This window comes from Cricetulus griseus, chromosome 2, assembly GCF_003668045.3.
Source record: "Cricetulus griseus strain 17A/GY chromosome 2, alternate assembly CriGri-PICRH-1.0, whole genome shotgun sequence".
Lineage (NCBI taxonomy): Eukaryota > Metazoa > Chordata > Mammalia > Rodentia > Cricetidae > Cricetulus > Cricetulus griseus.
Genome location: NC_048595.1, coordinates 457,167,034 through 457,190,485, shown reverse-complemented (window position 1 = coordinate 457,190,485; position 23,452 = coordinate 457,167,034). Strand labels below are relative to the sequence as shown.

Genomic DNA, 23,452 nt, shown 5'->3' with positions numbered 1-23,452 from the left:
TTGTTTTTAAGACACCAGATAAGTTGCTAAGTTTCTCCAGATTATCAGGGATGCTATGAAGAAATTTTCACTGTTCCACCATCTGTAGGTGGAACGATCTCCACGAAGATGCTATGGTAATATAACAATGTGAGATAAATCTCTTTCACTCCATTAAATGTGGTAAAAAAATATATTATTTCCTAAAGCTTTCACGTGAGCCTATTCTCATTATAATTAGCAACTACTAGTATGCACACACATAAAGCAAAGCTAATCCTTCCTCTAAACATTTTATTATGTTCCAGAAGCAATTAGTAACATCAAACTTGGGGCAGAGTAAAACACAGCAAATAACTTTTGAGAACAAATGAATAACTACAAAACAAGCCAGCAGATGGAGAAGAACACGGCAAGCTGACTTTCCATAAAGCATGGAAAACTATTTGAGAGAAGCAAAACCTTGCATGTAGTCAAAAATACAAGCACTAAATTGGGGAAAAGAAGCCTAGCATGAGGAATGGAAACATTTTAAATTGTTCATCTAAGCCTAGTCTTCTTCCAGTAGAAAGAATCCAGCCACAAAATTAAAAAAAAACCATACTCAATTTACATTAGTGTGAAAATATAGCTCCAGGGGAGAAATGACAATTTAATAATTACCAACCTACCTCTGAGAATGAAAAATAAAATGGAAAAAAATCCCTACTGTTTGGGCCATGTGCGGGCCAATTTCATTTCAAAAATTTGAGTGTTGTATAACTGAAGTATATTCCAGTGGATCAGAACATCAAGTTACATAATTATCAAAGTACTGCACCCAGTTCTGCTTGTTCAACAAAGACCACATCAGGCCTCTGGGGGCAGCAACAGAAGACTATCCACTTAAAGCAACACACATTTCTTTTTTATTGTGATAGAAAACACCTTTAAGGTCACAGATTTTCAATATTGTTTTCCAAAATTAAGCAATAGTAAGAAGTCATTTAGAAATCAAAATATTAAAGACACAAAATATTTTTGTTGGTTTTATCATTTAAAAATAAGAGAAAAACCATACTCAGCTAAATATTTGTGGTATTTTTAGAGTTTTCCAGAGGCTTATTATCAAATTTATGCACCTTTCTTCCCAGAGAATAAGAATACTTTTGGATATTCAACTGTACATTATAGAAATTTTAATAGCAATTGTCTTGTGGAAATAGTCACAAAACAGCATCTCTATTTGTTAATTTAAATTTAATGCTCCTGAAAATCAGAGGAATACCCAAAAAGACAATATCTGAAGTCTACTGATGTGGGAATAACCATGAGGGATTTCCATTCTGTGTTAAATGTACCATCTCTTCAACATGGCTTCAGCAGGAGTGAACAAGCACAAATGTGAGATGGTTAAAACAATCTGGGGGAAAAATAAAAGCAAGGAGATAAAAACATTCTCGATAACCACCTTCTATCACTAACAGAGAAGGTTTGCAAACCAGAAACAGTCTCCTACACAGTCTCTTTAAAAGACAAATACATAACAAAATTAAAAGCTGCAGACTTGTATTTCTTAATATGTCTAAAAACATGACATGACATCGATAAAATCTACATTAGTCTATGTAAGACAATGAGTAACCTGGAGACAATAGCATTCTGTATTTAAGCTAAGAAGCATAGAATGACTAAAGCAATCTAACCAAATTTTCATGTAAAAGTTGTTCACTGTGAACTAAAACTACACAAGATAGTGATAATTACCTTGGCTGAAAACTGTGGCACCACCCCTGGGCTTCTTTTCTTCTTCAGTTTGCCCCTGGAATACAGAAAATGTGATTTAGATCATTTTTCATGTCTTACTGCTTGTATTAACTTCTTTCACTGCTGCCATGGTAAAATGCCCAATGGCAGCAACTTATGAAGGAAGGGTTTCTTTTGGCTTGTCACGACAGCGGGGTCTTGAGGAAGCTGGTCAAGTTGCATCCACAGTCAGGAATCAGAGAACAGTGAATGTTTGCACCCAGCCAGCTTTCTCCTTCCTATGCAATCCTATATCTAAGTGTAGGGAATGGTGTTGGGTGTCTTCCCTCATTTAACCCAATTAAAATAACCCCTCTACACATGTCCCAAAGGCTTGTCTTCTTAATGTTGTCACTCTGCTTCAACACTGAAAACTGAAGCTTCTTGGGTAGCAAATCTGTGCACATCCATGTAACTGAGGGTTGGTAATAGAGTCAGCACCTTCCCGTGGGCACTGGGAGCTGTCTACCACCACCTCTTCCCATGGCATAGATTCATTCATACAGCCTCATTTATTCATTGAATACACAGAGAAACAGTGAGCTACAACAGCCTTGAATATAAAGGTAGAAGCAGGTGCCCCCACCACCTCCACACTTGTGTTGGAGGGCTGCAGAGAGGTGGCTGACGGGAGGGGGCTTGCCTCACCACCACAAGCTCAGAGCTCATTCCTCCTCTCAGCTATCTGGTTAACCCCACTCCATTGGTACTCAGTTAAAATAATATTAGATAACTGTAACCACAACGGTCATCCAAAATATACCAGTGGTGATAAAGACCACAGAAAAGAAGGAACAACACAGATTGAATATAGCACAAAAAACAAGCACAAGGGACCAGAGATATGCCCCTGCTTTTCTTCATAGTCATAGCATTCAACAGACATGCTGGTCACAGTTTCTTGGATAAAGCATAGCCTTCAGCAAATGCTGGTACTCCAGGTCTTAATTTATGTACTTAGTTACTGAAAGAGAGGCAAGAGCCATTTTAAAAGTAGGTATCTAGACATAACATCTTAGTTATATGGTTTTGTGGCCGTGTACAATGTATGCTGCCTATCAAAAGTGTGTGAAAAGTTAAAAATTGGAGATCAGAATTTCTGCCATTGAGAATCCTCTAAATAAAAGGTGGGGGTGGGCTCTTAATTCCTTTTTAGAAAGATGGTTATGCATTCCTCTTGATTAGTTCCCAAACAAGTTGTCATCAGAGAAGATGAAAATTTAGCAGGTGATTTACACAAAATCTTTCATAATTAGTGACTGATGATGGGAAATGAGTTTGATGATTTCGTAAGTTCAGCCAACAATCATGTCCTCAAGTTTTTCACACATAAGTTCGGGCTGTATACTTCATCAACCTGTAATAGAAACTGACTGTTCTAATTTGCTGACCTGAACATAACAATACAAGAAGGGCTACACCTAGGTAAACCCCCCCCCACCTGAGGTAAACAGGTCACTCTGGCTATGACAGCCATTAAACCAAAGCTCGAAGACTATACACAATCATGTCACGTGATTTTAGCTAAGTCTAACAAAGGGCTGTTCTTATTTTAATGAAAGTATATTAGTTCTTTAACTGCTTGTTTTATGAAAGTCTATTAGTTCTTTAAATGCTATTAATTTCATGATTATATTGTGGTTTTGGTATTTTTGAGACTGGGTTTAGGCTATGAAATACCACTTGTGCAGTGGCAAATCAAATGACCTTAAACACATACAGATATGTGATTAACCTTTATCAGTAAGTATTTCTATTTTTATAGCAAGTGTCTCTAGAGGGTCACATGTGGAAGGGTTGGGCAACAGCCCACAGTCCTATTGGAGACAGTGGAGTCTTCAGGAAGAACAGACCAGGTGGTACTAGAAGGAAGGCTGCCCTGCACGCTCTCCTTCCGCTCGACCCACTCCTCCCTCCCCGCTCTTGCTTTCCCAGTCCTCCAGGGAAGAAGCTGTGCTCTGCTTCACAGGACACTGCAAAGTGCTACCAGCCCACAATGGAAGTAGCCAGCCAACCGCAGGCTGGATAGCCTAAAACTCCAGCCAAGATAAACATTTCTCCTCTTCCGCATATTTACCCTGGGCATTTTGTCACAGAAAAGGAAAGCTAACACAAGGGGGTGAGCAAATGAAACAGTTCGATGATGACAAAGAGAGGACCAGGCTGCCAATTGTTTATGCGGTTATAACCAATCTCGTTCCTGAACATGCTTTAGCCAAGTGTCTTTCTATATGCATGATTTGTTAGGCATATAGAAATATGTGTTGTGTTTGAGTTCTTGAGCTTCAACATATATGTGAGTAATGTTTTACTGTTCTGTCTCTGTCTCTCTGTCTGTCTCTTATGTCTCTGTTTCTCTAAGTCTCTCTCTGTGTCTCTATCTTTGTCTCTCTCTCTTCCTCCTTCCCTCTTCCCCGTCTCTCTATATATATATATATATATATATATATATATATATATATTATGATTTTACAGTGAAAACGTTCCCACCTGCCTCCCTCCATCTGGCTAATGCGTAGCATTTCTAGGCAGTAAACACTTTAATTAGTTTATAGTATATCCTTGCAAAACTTTCTTTATGAAAACATAAAGAAACATGGCTGTATGTGCTTATTTTCTTGCTCTTGTCTACAAAGGTACCTTATTGTAGTCTTGTTTTCTCCCAGTACTTTTCTTTGATGAGGGTCTTTCCTACAAGGTAGGTTTATATAATGTTGCTTTACTCAACTTCCAAAGCTGCACAGAGTTACAGTAAATGGCTATGTCAGGATTTATCTGGCTCCTTATTTTTAAATATTTCAGGTTTTAGCCATTCTGTTTTGGTCAGTGTTACAATGCTGCAGCAAAAGCATACAGAAACCTTTCTCTACACAGTTATAAATTTACGTGCAATAATTTCAGAATGGTACTGCCGATCGAAGGAGACATGAACTCTCATGTTGCTAGATGCTGCTGAGTTTAGCTCTCCTCAGATGCTTCATTCCATGTCCAAGATTGGTAAGTGCTTGGTTCCCGTATCCATCTTGATAGCATGTGTTATATAAGTTGGGGGTTACAGAATGCTGACAACAGGACATCTCACCACAGCATCAGCATTTGTTCTATTGTCAAGAGCTTAAAGGTCACATTATTGTGTTGCAAGGTATTTGATTATACTGTGTAAAGATGTGTCACTGTGACTGACTTATTAAAAGAGCTTAAAGGCCAATAGCTAGGTAGGAGGCATAGGTGGGACTTCCAAGCAGAGAGAGCTCTGATAAGAAGAAAGGAGGAGTCACTAGATGGACACAGAGGAAACATGACACACAGGAGGAAAAGTAAAAGCCACAAGCCATGTGACAGAATGGGTCTGTCACAGAATTAATAGAAATGGGTTAATTAAATTTAATTTTTAAGAGCTAGTTCGAAACAAGCCTAAGCTAAGGCTGAGCTTCCGTTATTAATAAGAAGTCTCCGTGTCATTATTTGGGAGCTGGCAGGACAGAGAAACACGCTTATTAGAATATTGATTTAAAGGTATTTTCCTTTACAGCAAAATACCTTCCTATCCATGATCCATTTTCCCCTGAAATGGCTCTCTATTTTTGATCTTAATACAGTAGGAAAATTAGTTGTTTACCTCTGTTGTAGTGTGTATATATAATGTGTATGTATGTGCACACATGCATGTTTCTGTTGTCATTTACATATAAATTTTATTTTTCCAAGGTTGTCATTTCTATTTTAATATTTATTATGATATATATTTTAATGTCTAAGAAATACAATGGCAAAGCCTTTGCTTCATGGTATTTAGATTTGAGAAAAATCTAGAAAATCTTCATTATTCTGAGATGACAAGAAACTTCACACCCCTGTGGCTCACTCTTTACATGGTGTCTAACTTGTGCTAGGTGAGATGGTGAAGTGAAGACATTTTACCCAGGAAGCTACTCACGTGTCCCTCTGTAAAAGCCTCCTTCCCCACTCAGCCTCGGAGACCTGTGCATTCCAACCTATTTCTGGATTCCTCTTCTGTTTAGTCTGTCTGTCTGTTTATTCCTGTGTTCCTTGCCAGCATCACACTGTTTTCATTACTGCAGCCTTGTGGTTTCATATGCTTTCTAGGCTACCTAATGCTTTGCACACAATAAGAGAGTTCTGTTTGTGTACAAATTTTAGAATCAAGACAGCCAAAAGCTCAAAATTCCCAATCTGTATGATTTCAGGCAGGTGACTTGTTTAACCTCTACAGATCTCAGTTTCCTGTGTGTCTTCTGGCAAATCATATCTTCTTTGCAGGACTTTCTGGGGATTACAGTCCTTCTGGGTAAAATCCTTAGCCTAACACATGACACATGGCAGACTTTCAACTAACTGGAGCAATCAGTCATTTTGACAGATCTCAACCTGCTAATAATGTATCCAGGGATTTTAAAATTAAATTAGTTGGCCTGTTTGTGTTTATTGACTAAAGAAACATGTCTCGAATGAACATAATCCCTCATGAAAGCAGCATTAGGGGAGAGTAAACAAGAATCTTACAAGCGAGTCAGTCTTCCATTTAAAAGAATCTATTGTGCAATTGCTATGAGCTCGTCACTGTGGTTAGCTAAAGGCAAATAAGCCACAGTGTCCAGGCCGTGTCAGGGGTTCACCCTATTGAATGGCTAGCGGTAAAATGGGAAGATGGGCTTCCCTGGCTCTCCCATGTCCTCAAGACATGTCCAGGGCCTTGGTGTCCATGCACATTTGCATGCTCCCTGCTGTCCTTCCTACCTGACCTGAGCTCTCCTGTGGGCTCTCTGTAGACGCCACTCTCACCCGAGCTCTCCTGTGGGCTCTCTGTAGACGCCACTCTCACCCGAGCTCTCCTGTGGGCTCTCTGTAGACTCCACTCTCACCCGAGCTCTCCTGTGGGCTCTCTGTAGACGCCACTCTCACCCGAGCTCTCCTGTGGGCTCTCTGTAGACGCCACTCTCACCCGAGCTCTCCTGTGGGCTCTCTGTAGACGCCACTCTCACCCGAGCTCTCCTGTGGGCTCTCTGTAGACTCCACTCTCACCCGAGCTCTCCTGTGGACTCTCTGTAGACTCCACTCTCACCCGAGCTCTCCTGTGGGCTCTCTGTAGACGCCACTCTAACTAGAGCGTCACTGTCACCACTCTGTAGTTCCCCTCACTCTACCAATTCCGTACCAGACAGACCATTCCCAACCACCACAGCAACCACCAAGTCTGTACCTCCCTTGGAATTTTCACACACAGATTGAAAGTCCGAGTGCAAAGATGATCAGCAATCTCCCAACACTCTGTGATCAACAACATGAGTTCATTAGTTTGCATTCTAAACTCCTTTGCTTCTTCAGCTCAAAATTCCTGACTCATAACACAGCTTCCTGCTCTGATATCTCAGCTGTTCAAGATGACCTGAATGAACCCCCTGCTAGGTGGTAATGTGACTTGCATCACAAAGCAAAAGCCACTCTTCTGGCTGGTCTACATGATATGACTCAGCATATGGACTAAGAGATGACAACATGATGATTCAGCATATGGACTAAGATGACAACATGATGACTCAGCATATGGACTAAGGTGACAACATGATGACTCAGCATATGGACTAAGGTGACAACATGGTGACTCAGCATATGGACTAACGTTGACAACATGATGACTCAGCATATGGACTAAGGTGACAACATGATGACTCAGCATATGGACTAAGAGATGACAACATGATGACTCAGCATATGGACTAAGATGACAACATGATGACTCAGCATATTCCCTGAGATGGCAACATGATAACTCAGCATATGCACTAGGAGACTCTGCTGCCAGCTTACAGGACTTGGATCACCATGCAGAGAGCATCTGCCAGGGAACCATGCAGCCTCAAGAAGCTGAGGGAATTCTGTCTCACAGCCATTGAGAAGGGCAGTCCTCCAGCCTCAAAGAACCATGCCTGCCACTAACCAAAAGCACCTAGTGATGACACTAAGCTCCAAGGAGGAATCTGGCCAGGCCATGGTGGATTTCACCTTGAGGTGGAACAGTGAACACACTCAATCCATGCCCTGACCTTAGAAACTGTGCAATGATAATAAAAGGATGTTTGAGATGCTATATTTGAGGCATTTATTTGGTCCTATTTATCCCTTAGGCATCAACCCAGGGAGCATTTGAACTTCCCTCTTCCTTCCCTATAGCCACATGAGCTGGGGAGCCTTCTGATGCCAGAGACACCTTGTGCAAACATCTGCTGTTGGTCCTCCTGCACTGCATGGTGTTATTTTTTTTTCCTTTCCCCAGGTCTGGTGAGCCAACACAAGGAAGAGTCCCTGAACCATTTATCATTCCCTGGCATCTGTTCCAGTATCATAACCTGGTCCTGAGTCCAATTCAACAAGTACTTCCTGCAGAAAGGCATGATGGTAAAGCTCAAGGGTAGTTCTCTTCTGCCTGGCAGATGTCACATGCAAAGTCACAATGGAGATCTTTGTGCAATTAATAAAGCAGCAACATAATAAAAGGTGCGATAAGTCAAGGCCCCTCCCACTATAACACGCATTGGAATTGCCTAGAAACCTTGCCAGCACACTCATCTTGTTATGGGAGGGGTGTGGCTGAGACTCCTACGAGGTTTCAAGCAGTTTGTCAGCTCCAGCCGAAAGCAAATGGATGGCCTCAGAGCTGGGGGGCGGGGCGTGAACTTCGCCTTTCACCAGGGCAATGGGCGGGATCAGGACAGTAGCAATCCAATCACATTGACCTCTATTATTCTCCATCTGAGATGAACCCTCAGATCAGGCCTCGTTTCCTACAGTGGCTCTTTGCACCAGTTTGGGCCCTCTTCATTCAGTCAATACACACGACATTTGCATAATTCAAAGCAACATTAAGTCCCTTCTACAGAAAAACTGCAATGGTAAAAGACAGGATTCAAGAGATGATTCTGCTCACATGACAGCTGTGGGAGCTCTTTGACAATCACTGTATCATTCAAAAGTGAAATGAAATCTAGAATATGCTATCTGCCACTTGGCGAGTGGGTTAGGATGCTTGGCTCACACACTTTTTTGCTATTGAAATTCTGCCTAGAAAGAAAAGGAATCAAAAAAGAATATTACCTCACTATGGACATGCATTACCCAAGCTCCCTGTGTCTGTATATTCTTTAGATAAACCAAGCTTTTGGATATGTTGACACACATAAATACATATATAAATGATTTTCCTTGTTGTCACAGCAATTTACATTTCTTTTATAATGTACTCATTCCATTGTTTTAAACTACTTAATACCATATGACAGAACCAAAAATAAAATGCTGGATTGGGGGCCAAGTAACCTAAGGTCAAATCCCAACCTAGCAATAAATAGTTATTTATACCTAAATGAGTCATTTATATACTCCAGACCTGAGTTTTTCAAAACTGGATTTTCTATTTTTTTTCTAAAATAAAGTGATCAGACTAACTGCTCTCCAAGGTCCTGGAACTTCACTACACTACATATCTGTCTGGACTAATTATTTCACAAAATAATAAATGTACATGCTATTAATGAATGCACAACATATTTTAAAAAGAAAAATATACACTCTGTCTTCTCCTCCCATTCTGAAGAGAAACCAGGACAAGCTGAGGGAAACATAAACACTATTGTGATCTCCCAGGTTTCAAACTCTGGTTCTAAAAACTCAAAATAAATCTTAATCATTAGGGAAACAAGAACAATGTCCTGGGGAATGTAAGTGTTGATAGCAGGGGAAATATAAACTTTGCAGTAGTACATTCCTACTAACAATTTAAAATCCATCACTTACTTGAGAAGGGAGGGTTGTGTGATAGTGAAATAACCAGAAGGACTGGACATGCTGTTCCCTCCTCGTAGCCTTGGACACATCCTGTGCTTTGAGGACGAGTTTTAGTGGCGATCTCTAATTAGACAGTGCCTTTTGTGTCTGTCTAGGGGTTCCAGCCAAAGGCTTTTAGCTGCTTGTGTACCTATAGTGCCCTTATTGTACCTCTGCTGCTGGACGAAGGTCTCTGGAAGGCTGGAGGGCTTTTGAGAGCCTTGGGGTCCCTGCTCCAGCAGCTGACACTTGTCTGAGGGTGACACATCCCTAGCCCTGTGAACTGCAGGAAATGTGGGTTTCTGATGAATAATTTCAGTAACAAACTGCTGCTTGAATCCTATCTGCTGCTTCAAACACACTTTTCACATTCTTGTGGTTCTGTTCCCATGTGGAATACAAACCAAAGATAAATGAAATTAACCATTGATAGAGGTTATGTAGGGATATATGAGAAACTTGTCAGCTGTTCTACTGAAACTTATATATATATAATCAAAGAGAAGAAAAGCACTTCCATTTTGGTGAAACACTTGGCATGGCTACCATGTCTCTCCAAAGGAAGTCACTGCAGTACTTTCAAAGGCTTATACAAAAGTGCAGGGTGACATCTTTAGTGGATCATGAACGTCATCTTTCTGCAGCCCACCTGTAAATTAATTCAACCGATTATTGGAAAATGGCATCAGTCTCAATTGAGGCCATGAAAAGGTAAAGAATTAAGAACTACTGAGGGGGGCATGAAACAAATAACTCTGCACCCAGCATTTTCTTAATATCTATTTAATGATGTTATTAATGAGATTGCATCCTGCAAAAACTGAGGTCCTCCATGACTCTATGGAATCCTTATACTAAGGCCAGTGGCCACTGTATCAAGTACAACCCCTTCAGCTATGCCACGAAGACTAACTAGGAGGGACCACCCAAAGCTGCCCTAGACATCTTACAGTCTCATTATTCACTAACACTTCAAAGCTTAAGACTCCATAGTTAACAATGCTTGCTACTTTTGGGAGGTCTCAAGGAAGAAGAATGGCTACTAACATTTACTCTGGATTACATATTCTATAGATACAATTAAAGGCCATATATCCTGTTCTTATATAGTTAAGTAAGATATCCCTTTAAGAAATTGTGGCTGGGTGTTGGTGGTGCACGCCTTTAATCCCAGCACTCGGGAGCAGAGGCAGGCAGATCTCTGTGAGTTAGAGGCCAGCCTGGTCTACAAGAGCTAGTTCCAGGACAGCATCCAAAGCCACAGAGAAACCCTGTCTCATAAAACCAAAAAAAATTGTGAAGCTCATATTTGGCAGGGTGGAGGGATTCAAAATTACATAGTCTACACATTGATTTTTGGATACTGAGTCCAAAACACATGCATTTATACACCAAGCATCTATAAAAAAATCACTTTGAGAAAAATGCTTAATTTTTCCAAGTTACAATGTGCCCATTCTAGGATAGATAATTCTCAAAGTGCTGGGCAGAAAAAGCTAACAAAGGGGATTTAACATGCCACTGATCTTCATGACAGATAACAGCAAGAAGCAGTGTGACAAGGAATCTGTAGAACAGAAAACCTCCCCTCTTTGGCCCTTTTCAGAGCTCCTGGGACAGGAGCAGAAACACACTTTCACAGGAGAACCACTTAAGCATGATGGAGGACTTTTCCTGTGCAGTGAAGGCCAAGGGAAAGATCCACCACGGGAGAGATCATTGTGGAAAGGATAGCAATGTGACCTTCCTGGAAGATGGTGCAGAAAGGCTGGTAAGTCCCTTTAATTACGAAAATTCTTCCAATATGATCTTACCTATGGACTGGCTGCAACGGTACCCAAATAACTTCAAGATACAGAAATGAGAATTCTGATTGTAGATGAATAAGCACAGAATAAAGTGAAGTTGATGTTCACAATAAGACACTAGGAAAATACATCCTGTGCACTTGTGGGCAAGATGGTGACAGAGTCAGGATAGAAAAAGGCAGGGAAAACTTTGGAAGCCCAGGAAGCAAATAGCAAAGCCTCAGAAAAGCCTGGAGAAAAAGCCTGTGACACAGACATTAGACCCAGCTTTCAGCTTTGCTGGCCTCTCTCAAGGGATGTGGCCAGAGACTTGGTAGAAAAAGTGCTTCCAAAAAATAAGTCAGGCCAGAAATGGGCAATCCTGTCCTCAGGTCAACATTGAACCAGTCACAGTCACACTCAGCTGTGTTCAATGAGACAGTGTCTTATAGCAGACAGGCTGTGGTGAAGAGCACTGTCATTTGTCATTCCATGACTCTAGGCAACAGCTGGCCTAGAGTCAGAATCTACAATTACCCTGGGAACCTGACCTATCAGCGGGGCTTGAATCAGGCAGAAACCACAGGTCAGTGAGTCTTGGTTTGTTCTGCTCATCTCCTAAATGAAGGCAGTTATTGACAGCAGGGAGACAGAGGATTGCTCACAAGCCTGACAGTATATACGCAGGAGGCTCAGCTCAGGCTAGAATAACCATGAGAAAAAATAGTCCTGCCTCTTTCAGCTTGGAAAGATCTCATCAACCAAGAACAACCCTGGTGTGTGATAGCTCTGAGCACCACACCAGTGAGTAGACCAGTTTCTGGAGGAAACTACAGCTTTAGGGCCTAAGAACTCTGAAATCACAAGGGTGATAGGCATTCAAGGGTCCCTGAAAGTGTGAAGACAGGTCCTCTACCGGTGCCAATCTCACTGTTGTGGCTACTTCTCACTGTCCCAGTGCACATGGGAGCCACCACCCAGCTGTAACAATAGACACTCTAGGGCAAGAGTTTGAGGAGTCTTGGAAGCATGAAAGAAACTGAAGAAATCACAATCCACAAAGGCTAAGTGTAGCCAGCAGCAGCCCACGGTACACATACAAGGAACACTTCCAATGTAGAGGCCCATGGTACACACACAAGAAAGGAACACTTCCAATGCAGAGGCCCATGGCACACACAAAAGGAACACTTCCAGTGTGAAGACCACGCTAAAGACATGAGATAGTTATCCACCACAGACTCAACCACAGCATAAACAAAGAAGGGAAGAGGGAAAGAGAATACACATTCTCCCCACACACACCTGTAGCCTCCAATTTTCAAAAGGACCAGAAAGGAGCAGCCACACCCATCTCAAATTGTTCAAGCCTTGTGATCTTTTAATCCTCATTCATTATACTTTTACCATTATTTTTTACTTACTTTATCCATAAAATGTGTGTGTGTGCATTTCTCATTATCTTGTATATATTTATTTAGCTCTCTGTAAACAATATTTTCATTACTAGCAATGCATTTTCCATTTGCTCCTGTGTTTCTTCCCTGCCCTTTCTATTTTTAACTGTATTTTGACTATATTGGGTTGGGTTTTATTTTTTTAAACACTCTCATGGTTTTATTTCGTTTTGTTGTTGTTCTCTTTTATCCTGGGTAGTGTTTCTATTGCTGTGATAAATACATAACCAGAAGCAACTTGGGGGAAAAGGGTTTATTTCATCTTATTCTTCAGGAAGTCATTGCAGGAACGGAAGTAGAGGCCATGGAGGAATGCTGCATGTGGATTGCTTGTCCACTTTCTTATGTACCTAGGACCATGTGCCCAGGCATAACGCCACCCACAGTGAGGTGGGCTGGGTACTCCCATATTGATCATCAACCAAGAAGATGCCCCACAGGCTTGCCCTCAAGCCCCTCTGATGGGGGAATTTTTCATCTGAATCTCCCTCTTTTCAGATGACTCTAGCTTGTGTCAAGTTGGCAAAACCCTAACCAATACACCCTTTTTCCAATTATCAAGTTTTTAAATTTTTCTTTATTGGGAAATTTCTAAGGAAATTCAATTTGTGGATGTTGTTGCTAACACAATGGTTTGCTTAGTCTTTGCTGAGCTGTACTTCAGATGCAGCCATCAAAGAGTAGCCTACTTAAAAAGACAATCCCCTCCAGTAAGCTGGAAAAGCAAAAAAAAAAAAAAAAAAAAAAAAAAAAAAAAAAGGATGCATTTGGAGAATCACCCAAACCAAAAAGAAACCAAAACAGTCCCATATGAATGAGGAGATGGAAACAGTCATGAAAAAGACTACCAGCTTAAAAAAAAGTTCAGGAAGAAACAGATGTAAAGCAGAATTCTACCACATGTTTAAAGATCTATAGCCAACCCTTCATAAATTATTCAAAGAAAACAGAAACAGAAGGGACCCTCCCAAACTCCTTCTACAAAGACAGTGAATGTCAAGTTTTTATACCAAAGCCAAGTAAAGACACAACAACAACAACAACAAAATTGCAGTATCTCTGGAGAACAGACTAAAAAATCATCAGTAAAATCCTAGCAAACATAATGAAGACATACATCAAAAAGATTATACACTATGACCAAGGTGGCTTCATCCCTGAAATGCAAGAATGGTTCAACAGACTGGAGTTAATAAATCTAATAAATGGTTTTAAAGACAAAAAATTCACAGGATCATCTCAATGGATGTAAAGAATACTTTTGACAAAATCCAATATACCTTTATGAAAAAATGTCCTAGAGAAAGTAGGACTAGAGAGAACATACTCAACACATTAAAAACTATATATGAGGAACCCACAGTCAAGATTATCTTCAACGGAGAAAAGCTTGAAATAATACCACTGAAGTCAGGAATGAGACAGGGATGTCCACTCTCCCCAGTGCTTATCACCATTGTGATAAAAGTACTAGTTGGGGCAACAAGGCAAGAGAAGGAAATTAAAGGGATACAAATATGGAAATAAATCAATTTGTAGATAACAGGGTACTATACATTAAAGATCCCAAAAATTCTACCAGAATACTTATAAAACTGACAAGCAAATTCAGTGGCATGGCAGGATGCAGAATAAACTTGTACATATCAATAGCTTTTCTATAAGCCAAAAACAAAAATACAGAGAAGGGGATCATGGACACATGCCCATTCCAATAGCCTCAAAGAAAGGAAAATACCTAGGAATAAACCTACCAATGAAATGAAGGAGGTCTACAATGAAAACTGTAGACCTCTGAAGAAAGAGATAAAGACACTAGAATGCAGAAAGATATCATGGATTAGAAGAAAATAATATTGTGAAAGTGACCATTCTCCCAGGGCTATTTGCAGATTCAAGGCAATCTCACTCAAAATTTTCATCCCACTCCTCTCCTTGATTTCCTTTCCTTGAGGGCAGAAGAGCAGTAAGCAGAGCCTGGAAAGAGTGAAATGAAGGAGCGTGGTTGGGACAGTTGATGCCTGGGTTCTATGTCACAGCCAGATACATAGAAGCAAGGACTGACGCAACATTGCACAGTGTTTAGTGACGTTTCTATTGCTGTGTGAAGAGACACCATGACAACAGCAACTCTTACAAAGTAAAACATTTCATGGCGGGGGGGGGGGGGGGGGGGGGGGCTCTCTTACAGTTTCAGAGGTTCCGTCCATTATCATCATTGCTGGGCGTGCAGGTAGACATGATGCTGGCTACATCTTGGCTTGCAGGGAACAGGAAGTCAACTGAGACAATGGGTGGTATCCTGAGCACAGGGAACGGCAAAGCCTGCCCCACAGTGACACACCTCCTCCAACAAAGCCACACCTCCTAATAGTGCCACTCCCTATGAGATTATGGGGGCCAATTACATTCAAACTCCCACACACAGGGTGACTATGGAAAAGGTAATGGACATTTCAAAGATTGAAGTAAAGAAGACTGAGTTTTCACCCCAATGAGACAACCAATGGGACAAGGGAAATTAGTTCAGTTGGTAAACTGCCTGCCTTAAAGCAATGGCAACCTGAGTTCAGATCCCAAGAACCCACGCTAAAAGCTATGTATGGTGCAAAGGTTTGTAGTTCCAGTGACAGTGAGAGAGGAGGTAGAAAGGATAGATCCCCAAAGCTCATTGGCCAGCTGACTGACTGTACCTGATAAAGTTCCAGGCCAAAGACTCTATCTGCAGTGGTTTGAAAAAGAAAGTCCCATAGGCTCATAGGTTTGAATGCTTGATCATTAAGGGACTGGCACTACTTGATTGGAATTAGGAGGTGTGGCCTTGACAGAGTAGGTGTGGCCTTGTTGGAGGAACTGTGTCATTGGGGGTGGGCTTTGGTGTTTCAAATGCTCAAGCCCAGGCCCAGTGTCTCTCCCTCTGGCTGCTGCCTGTAGATCTGAATGTAGAACTCTTTGCTACTCTCCAGCACCATGTCTGGCTGCGTGCAGCTGTACTTCCCACCTTGATGCCAATGGACTAAACCTCTGAAACTGTAAGTAAGCCCTAACTAAATGCTTGCTTTTGTAAGAGCCGCTGTGCTCATGGTCTTTCTTCACAGCAACAGAACAGTGACCAAGACACTGCCCCAAACAAAACAGAGGAGATATTTAAGGAACAACACCTAAAGTTGCCCTCTGTCACACACAAACATGTACAATTTGCACACCCATTTTTGCATATGAAGCAACAAATGTGTGAGTAGAAGGGTATTTAAGCTGGCTGGAACATTGAACATTTAGAACATGACACAGTATATATAATTTTTATGTTTTGGTATATCAGTTTAAAAGCAAAGCAAGAAAAAAAATAGGATTTCCTTTTAAATATACCAGGCATCAAGAACACTTACGCTCTAGAATAACATGTACAGAATTCAACCATAATCAAGTAGCTTGGAGTGACTGGAACCCTCGGGTTTGGTTCTAGTGGTGAGACCACTCCACTGTGCATTTCAGGCATGATCGCCAACAGGCTGAACCGATGCAGAGAATGACGTCTTACCAACCACCCATCCTGATCCACATGCTCTTTGGACTCCATGCTCATCTTCCTCTTCCGGTTGGGCTGTCTCATCGCCACTTCAGCTCTCCTCAGCAGAGTTTTCTGTAAAACAGTGGCACATTAAACACTGGAGGGAGTTCTCACCCTTCACAATTACAAGAGCAAGGAAAACACATGCTTCTGCAGTTTGTCCCGCAAGTGTTCATGGGTAGAGAACATTAAAAAGCACAGCTTAGCAGGTTGGCTTGAACCACAGGCCTTGAAGAGGATTAACACAGTTCTAGAGAGTTGCTGCCATGAGAAGGCAGGCCTGGCCACTCTGGCTGTCAGTCCTGCTCTGCAGTCTTTGGCTCCCTAAATCATCCCAATGCTGTGTTGCTGCCTGTCCTGAGAGTTTTACAAGAGCCCAGCTGATGCCAGCCCATGCCCTTGAACACAAGAACTGTAAGCCTTAAAAAAACAAAGCCTAAAATAATACCAGCTTCAAGTATTTTATTAAAGAACAAAGAATCCAACTAACGTAAACACTTAATAATTTTATTTATTATAATTAGCTACTGACAAAATTATTACTATTGGTTTTAGAGCTTTTAATATCAGAATGAGATAATGGGAAGAGTGAAAGATTTCATTTCCTACCAGAATTTCTGTAAGGAAATAGATACTGTTGTGTTTGGCCTCTCTAGGATACATGCTCCTGCTGGTTTGTTTGCTTAGATGACTCTTCAGAGCTAGCCTGACTGTGCACAAGGGCCTGACTGTGCACAAGAGCCAGAGCAGAGGGATAGCAGTCATGGCGCGGCACTTCAAACCAGGAATCAAGATGAAATATAACAATTCAACCATAGGGACGCATCTTCAGCATACTGGCGTAAAGCAGTCAAGATTCTTTGAAATATGAAATATGATTTGAAATGAGATTTTATTTTATTTTTTAACCTAGCAGGGCAATCAGATGAGAAGCAAGCATCAGTACTATGCATGTACCACAGAAGACACCATTCTAAAACACAGTGTCTGATTTTAACAGCTAACACGCAGTATCTAGTAAATGGCCAGTCCTAAGCCAGAGTTAGGTGTCTTTGACAAACATGACAGCCATGCTCGTCACTTCCCCTCCAGAGCCCTCCCACCTCCTCTTCCCATACCAGCTTTACAGTGCTCATGCTGTCCCACTGTGCGCATCACAGGCTGTCCTGCTCCCCCTGCACTAGGTCTACCCAGAAGAAAATGCATGCTTTGGAACAATGACATGCTTGGGGCTAATGGCAGCTCTGACTTTGCCTGAGCCACAGATTGGGACTCGTCACCGTTTCATCCCTTAGGTCACAGTTTGCCTATCTTTTTACCTAGTGAGCATTCCTTGAATTGCCTTCCTATATAGGACTTCTTTCCACCTTTAACTTTATGTTACCCTCAACAGAATGATTTCACAGTTTCCTCCAGTGCAATGTGCAGCTCCTGGCTCCCACCTTCTGCTGGCCCTCAGCCTCTGGATCCCTCCGTCCTGCATAGCACCCTTTTTCCCATCTTTCACTACTCACCCATCTAAGTCAACTAAGAAGATTTCAGAGCCTTCAGAAAAGCCTTTCTGATGACTTCCTGTGTCTAACGGACCTCACGTGAATTTCCTACACTTCATGGTTACTGTGCATGCCTTTGACGCAGCACTTACTGCTTTGAGCTACATTTTTTAATTTCTTCGTATATTCTTCCTTGTGTGGCTACAGCAGCCTGATAAAAAGGACTGTGAATTGCCCATCCTTATTTCCCATTACCTAATTATACCTGACTCTTAGCAGACTCTCAGTATGAGTTTGTTAGGTTTAACTGACTACATGTCTCCCTGATTTACAGCAGAACCTCGGAGCCTTTACTCCAAAGGATGTTAGTCCCTCATTCAAACATTATCCTTCTAGAGTGCTGTATGACTAGAGTATCATCAGCAAACTCAACTCCTATCACATTTTCCTTCACACACACACACACACACACACACACACACACACACACGCACGCACGCACGCACGCACACACACAGACACACATACACACATACACACACACACAGACACGCACACACACACACAGACACATATACATACACACACACACAAACACGCGCACACACACACACATACACACAGTGCACACACACAGACACACACAGAGACACACACAGTAGACACACAGAGACACACACATACACACACACAGACACACACAAACACTGGAGGGAGACTGCTGGATCACTTTAACTTTTAAGAAACTGCCATACTGTTTTGGACTGTAGCTATATATTATTATTACTACTATTATTTATTATTATTATTATTATTAATTACTGCTACTGCTAGTACTATTATCTGTAAACTCTAACATTTACCGAGTGGATGAATATCCACTCAGTAGTACTAACAAAGCAAGATGGTTGGTATTCAAATGTATTAATAGGCGATTATAACTAACGATGACTACTTACACATAAATGATTAATACTTCATTACATTAACAACAGCAGCAAATATCACCCAAGTACTCACATACTAGGCATCTCTATAATGGTGTTTCCAGCTAACATATATGACACCCCAATGGCCTATGTGCTACTGATACCCCACCTTAAAACATGGAGAGGTTAAGTGACCTGTCTCAGTGCCCAGGTAGCACAGTGCCAGAGTCCTGCCTTCAAACCTTGCAGCAGCTTTTGTCATTGTAATCCGTTTAGCAATCTGAAGCTGAAACTCTCCAAGCCCCTTGCTGAACTTCTCTAGAGAGTCGGCAGTGATGTTTCTTTACCTCTATTAAGGCTGCTGGCGTTTCATTATTTAGTTTATTTTACCCATTTCTGGAATCTCAAAAGGTGGTTGGTTAACTACATAGTAACTGTCTACTCTTGCACCATACGACGGTATCATAGGAGTCCCAAGATTCAGAGCCCAAAAGTTATCACACTGGCTTACCTGACAAACTCTAACAAGCACATTCATACATAACCTTCAAATGGGAGCCCTTCCTGTCTCTGAGTGGCTACAACAAAACCAAATAATCAGAAATAGAGCCTCCCCATTGTGTGTGTGTGTGTGTGTGTGTGTGTGTGTGTGTGTTTGTGTCTGTATTTGTTTCCAATTATTTACGTGTTTGAGAAATAAAGAGCCTAATGAAAAATAGAAATACTCACTCTCTCTCTCTCTCTCTCTCTCTCTCTCTCTCTCTCTCTCTCTCTCTCTCTCTCTCTCTCTCTCTCTCTCTCTCTCTCTCACACACACACACACACACACACACACTCTCTCTCTCACTCACTCTCTCCCCCTCTCTATCTCTCTCACACACACACTCTCACTCACTCTCTCCTCTCTCTCTCACACAACACTCTCACTCACTCTTCTCTCTCCTCTCTCACACACACTCTCTGACTCTCTCCTCTCTCTCTCTCTCTCTCTCTCACACACACACACACACACTCACACACTCACTCACACACAGACCCACACTCACACACACACACAGACACACACACACAGACACACACACACAGACACACACACAGACACACACACAGACACACACACACAGACACAAACAGACACACACAGACACACACACACACTGCAGTAGCAGCAGCAGTAAAGGTCTCAGGTTAAGAACTTGAGCTTTAGCTCCGTTTTCAGCCTCATGTGTTGCTTTGAGGCCTGCCTTCTTTCAGTTCTTTTCAGAATGATTTCAAGCATTTTTATATCCCAGCTATGACTATATAATGAGTAGCACATAGATCCTCACGAGACCTTAGAGGTTTATTTCCCTGTTGTGAGCTTCTGTCCCAGATGTCTGTCTTTGTTTCCACACACTCCTTCACTCTAAACAAAGAACAGAGTCATGAAAATATCCTTCTTGGGGGACTGGAGAGATGCTCAGGGTTCAGAGCACTTACTGCTCTTCCGGAGGTCCTGAGTTCAGATCCAGCACGCAGACTGGGCATAAGCACAACTGCCTGTAACTCCATCTCCAGAGAAACTAATACTCACTGTGGGTACCCCCACACACACACACATGGCATAAGTCAGAAATATAAACACACATAAGCACACATGAATAAAAAACAGACATTAAGAATTAAAATAACTCTCTTTGTGAAACAGCATGAAATCAGAAACAAAGTGCTGAGGCTAAAATGCTGAGTCCAGTGTGCCCAGAGCAAGAAGAAGGCAGACGTTAAGGCTCTTGTTCCCACATGGGAGTCCAAGGAGGACAGCAAAAGCTGGAGGGTGCCTCAGTGTGTTCCCATGGATCCAAGAGGTGGTCAGCAGGCAGCTCCCTGAATGGTGAATTAGTATTTAAATGGTACCTGGGCATGGGCATCAGGAGCAGTGGTTATGGCTGCACATCTAAGTAGACAAAGAAAGACCAGCACAACAAACAAAAAGCCAGAAGAGTAAGGGACATGCATTGTGAGCACATGGTGGAGAGCGTGTGTTGTGAGCACAGGGTGGAGAGCGTGTGTTGAGAGCACAGGGTGGAGAGCGTGTGTTGTGAGCACAGGGTGGAGTGCATGTGTTGTGAGCACAGGGTGGGGCACACCCATTGTGAGTACACAGCCTCCCCTCCAAGCGCATTTCAAGCCAAATGTGAAGAATCATGAGATCCACCACCGGGTGAAGAATTCAGCCCTCACAAAACTGCAGTGACAGGAAGTTTAGGGTGCACAAAGGATAAGTGACCCTAAAACATCCTAACAAGTGAACAAGAATTTTCACTATTGATCTGACTTGAAAGCCATGAATAGACTCAAAATCCTCAAGACGACTCCATGAAGCTGAAGCCAGCAGAGCTTTAAAGGCTGCAAAACAGGGAGGGGAATGCAAGCCAAAAACACAGCTACCAAGACAAAGGAGTACAAGACTTTAGGCCCATCTCCATAGGCAAAAGGCCCCTGATGGGGGACGTCCTTCTGTATATATGTTTCTCTTATTGGTTGATGAATAAAACACTGCTTGGCCAATAGAGGCAGGAAGATAGGTGGGGCTAGGAGACGAGGCAAATTCTGGGAAAGGTAGGCAGAGAGACGCCATTCAGCTGAGGAAGGAGTAACAGGTCTGGACCTTTTCCCGGTAAGATATGACCATGTATAAATACATAGATTAATAGAAATGGGTCAATAATTAAGAGAGAGCTAGCCAATAAGAAGCCCTAGTCATCGGCCAACACTTTTATAATTAATATAGTGTCTGTGTGTTTATTTGGGTCTGAAGCAGTCCCGGTGGGACAAGAAACTCCAGCAATGAAGGTTAGTGACGTGCAATGAAACAATAAACATAATTGCAACTTATGGGAATTCCTTGAGCCTCAGGAAACACTTTTTGAACCACCCATAACTAAAATCACATTGAATGGAGAAAGACATAAACTCTCCTCCTAAGATCACCATCAAGGAGAGTCACTGTTCTGTTTCTATTCTACACCATACAGGAGACTCTGGATGGGGAAATTAGTCAAGAGAAGGCATCTGGCTAAGAAAGAAAAATAAAATTCTACTGAAATTATATAATATGTTGTTTCAAACACCTTAAAAGGCACTTTAAAAATGCTAGAAATTATGAGTGAGCCTGTGAAGGAAGAAAATGAGGTCAATGTATAAAAATCTAGTGTCTTTCTACACACAAGTAGTTAATAAATAAAAAAACAAATTTCATACTGATTCCATTCATATTGTATCAAAATATAAAGTGCTCAAGAATAAACACAATGAAAAGAGGCACAAGATTTGAAAAACTGTAAACCTGATATTGTAAAAGTGAAATTAATAAAGGAAGTAGATATTACTCATCCACCTGTTAGAAAATTTAATGACTTTGTGTTAGTTCCACTCCCCCAAGTTAACTTACAGATTCAGTACCACCACTAATAAAAATCCTAGCTGAATTTCTTGCACACAATAATTAAAGGAACCTAGAAATTGTGTGGAAACACAAGGGCTCCAAGACAGCTTAAAAGGAGTCTAGATAAAGCAGAAGACAGGAGGAAGATTTATGATCACTGACTCCCAAACTTTGTTCAAAGTTACAGTAGGCAAGACCATTTGGTACTGTCATAAGGATAGACACAGACTAAACAAATGGAATGAGATTTAAAATCAACAATCCATCTATGGAAAATGAATTTCCAAGGTGTAAACACTATTCATGAGGAAATGCCAGTCTTTCATGCTAAAACAAACAGACACCCTGTGCTATAAAGCAAATAGAAAGAAATATCTCAATGACCCCTGGACCTAAGTAACTGTAAGGGCTGAAGTCGTTTAAATCTTGAAGCAAACAGAGAGGTAAGCCCTTAGACACTTGGGTTAGGATAACAGCTTCTTAGATATGATGTGATAGGTACAAATTATAAATAGAAATAAAAATATTTAAACTGGAATAAGTCAACACCAAAACTCTTGTGCTGTAAATTATACTCAGTAAGACAAAGAAAAGCCATAGAATGGGCAAAACGATAGATATCAAAACATTAAAGGCCCCGTATTAGACCATAAAAGACCTTTTATAATGTAATAAACGCGAGATGGTGACTGAAACATCGGCAAATCTGAACAAATATTTTTCTAAAAGGGATTCACAAATGACTAATAACCACACACACACAAAAAAAAATGCTCATTATCAATCACCATTAGGGAGATGGAAATAAAGACCACGAAATACACCAGCTAAGTATGTATAAAAAAAAAATGCAGACAGTAACATGAATGCGGAACGACTATGCATTGCTGGTGGACAAAATGATAATAGTACTAGCAGTAGCAGTAATTAATAATAATAATAATAATAAATAATAGTAGTAATAATAATATATAGCTACAGTCCAAAACAGTATGGCAGTTTCTTAAAAGTTAAAGTGATCCAGCAGTCTCCCTCCAGTCACACTCAAGGGAAAGGAAACAAGTCCACATAGACTCTTGTACTTGAGTGTTCATAGCATCCTTACTCACAACAACCCAAAGTGAAAACAACCAAAGGTCTAAAATGGGAACATAACTAAAAGCAACAATGGAAAACAAGAAGCAA

The 23,452-nt window shown here is 41.3% G+C and overlaps 1 protein-coding gene across 3 annotated transcripts in view; it reads right to left on the bottom strand.

Annotated features, from left to right (window-relative positions):
* Positions 1-23,452, bottom strand: part of L3mbtl4 (L3MBTL histone methyl-lysine binding protein 4) — a 433,665-nt gene that overhangs the window by 225,578 nt on the left and 184,635 nt on the right. For all 3 annotated transcript variants that reach the window (XM_027397798.2, XM_027397800.2, XM_027397799.2), the window contains 2 exons: positions 16,392-16,493; positions 1,726-1,780 (listed from right to left, as the gene is read on the bottom strand). In XM_027397798.2, coding sequence (XP_027253599.1) covers positions 1,726-1,780; positions 16,392-16,463 — 127 coding nt within the window. In that variant the 5' untranslated portion in view covers positions 16,464-16,493. The remainder of the gene's footprint in view (positions 1-1,725; positions 1,781-16,391; positions 16,494-23,452) is intronic.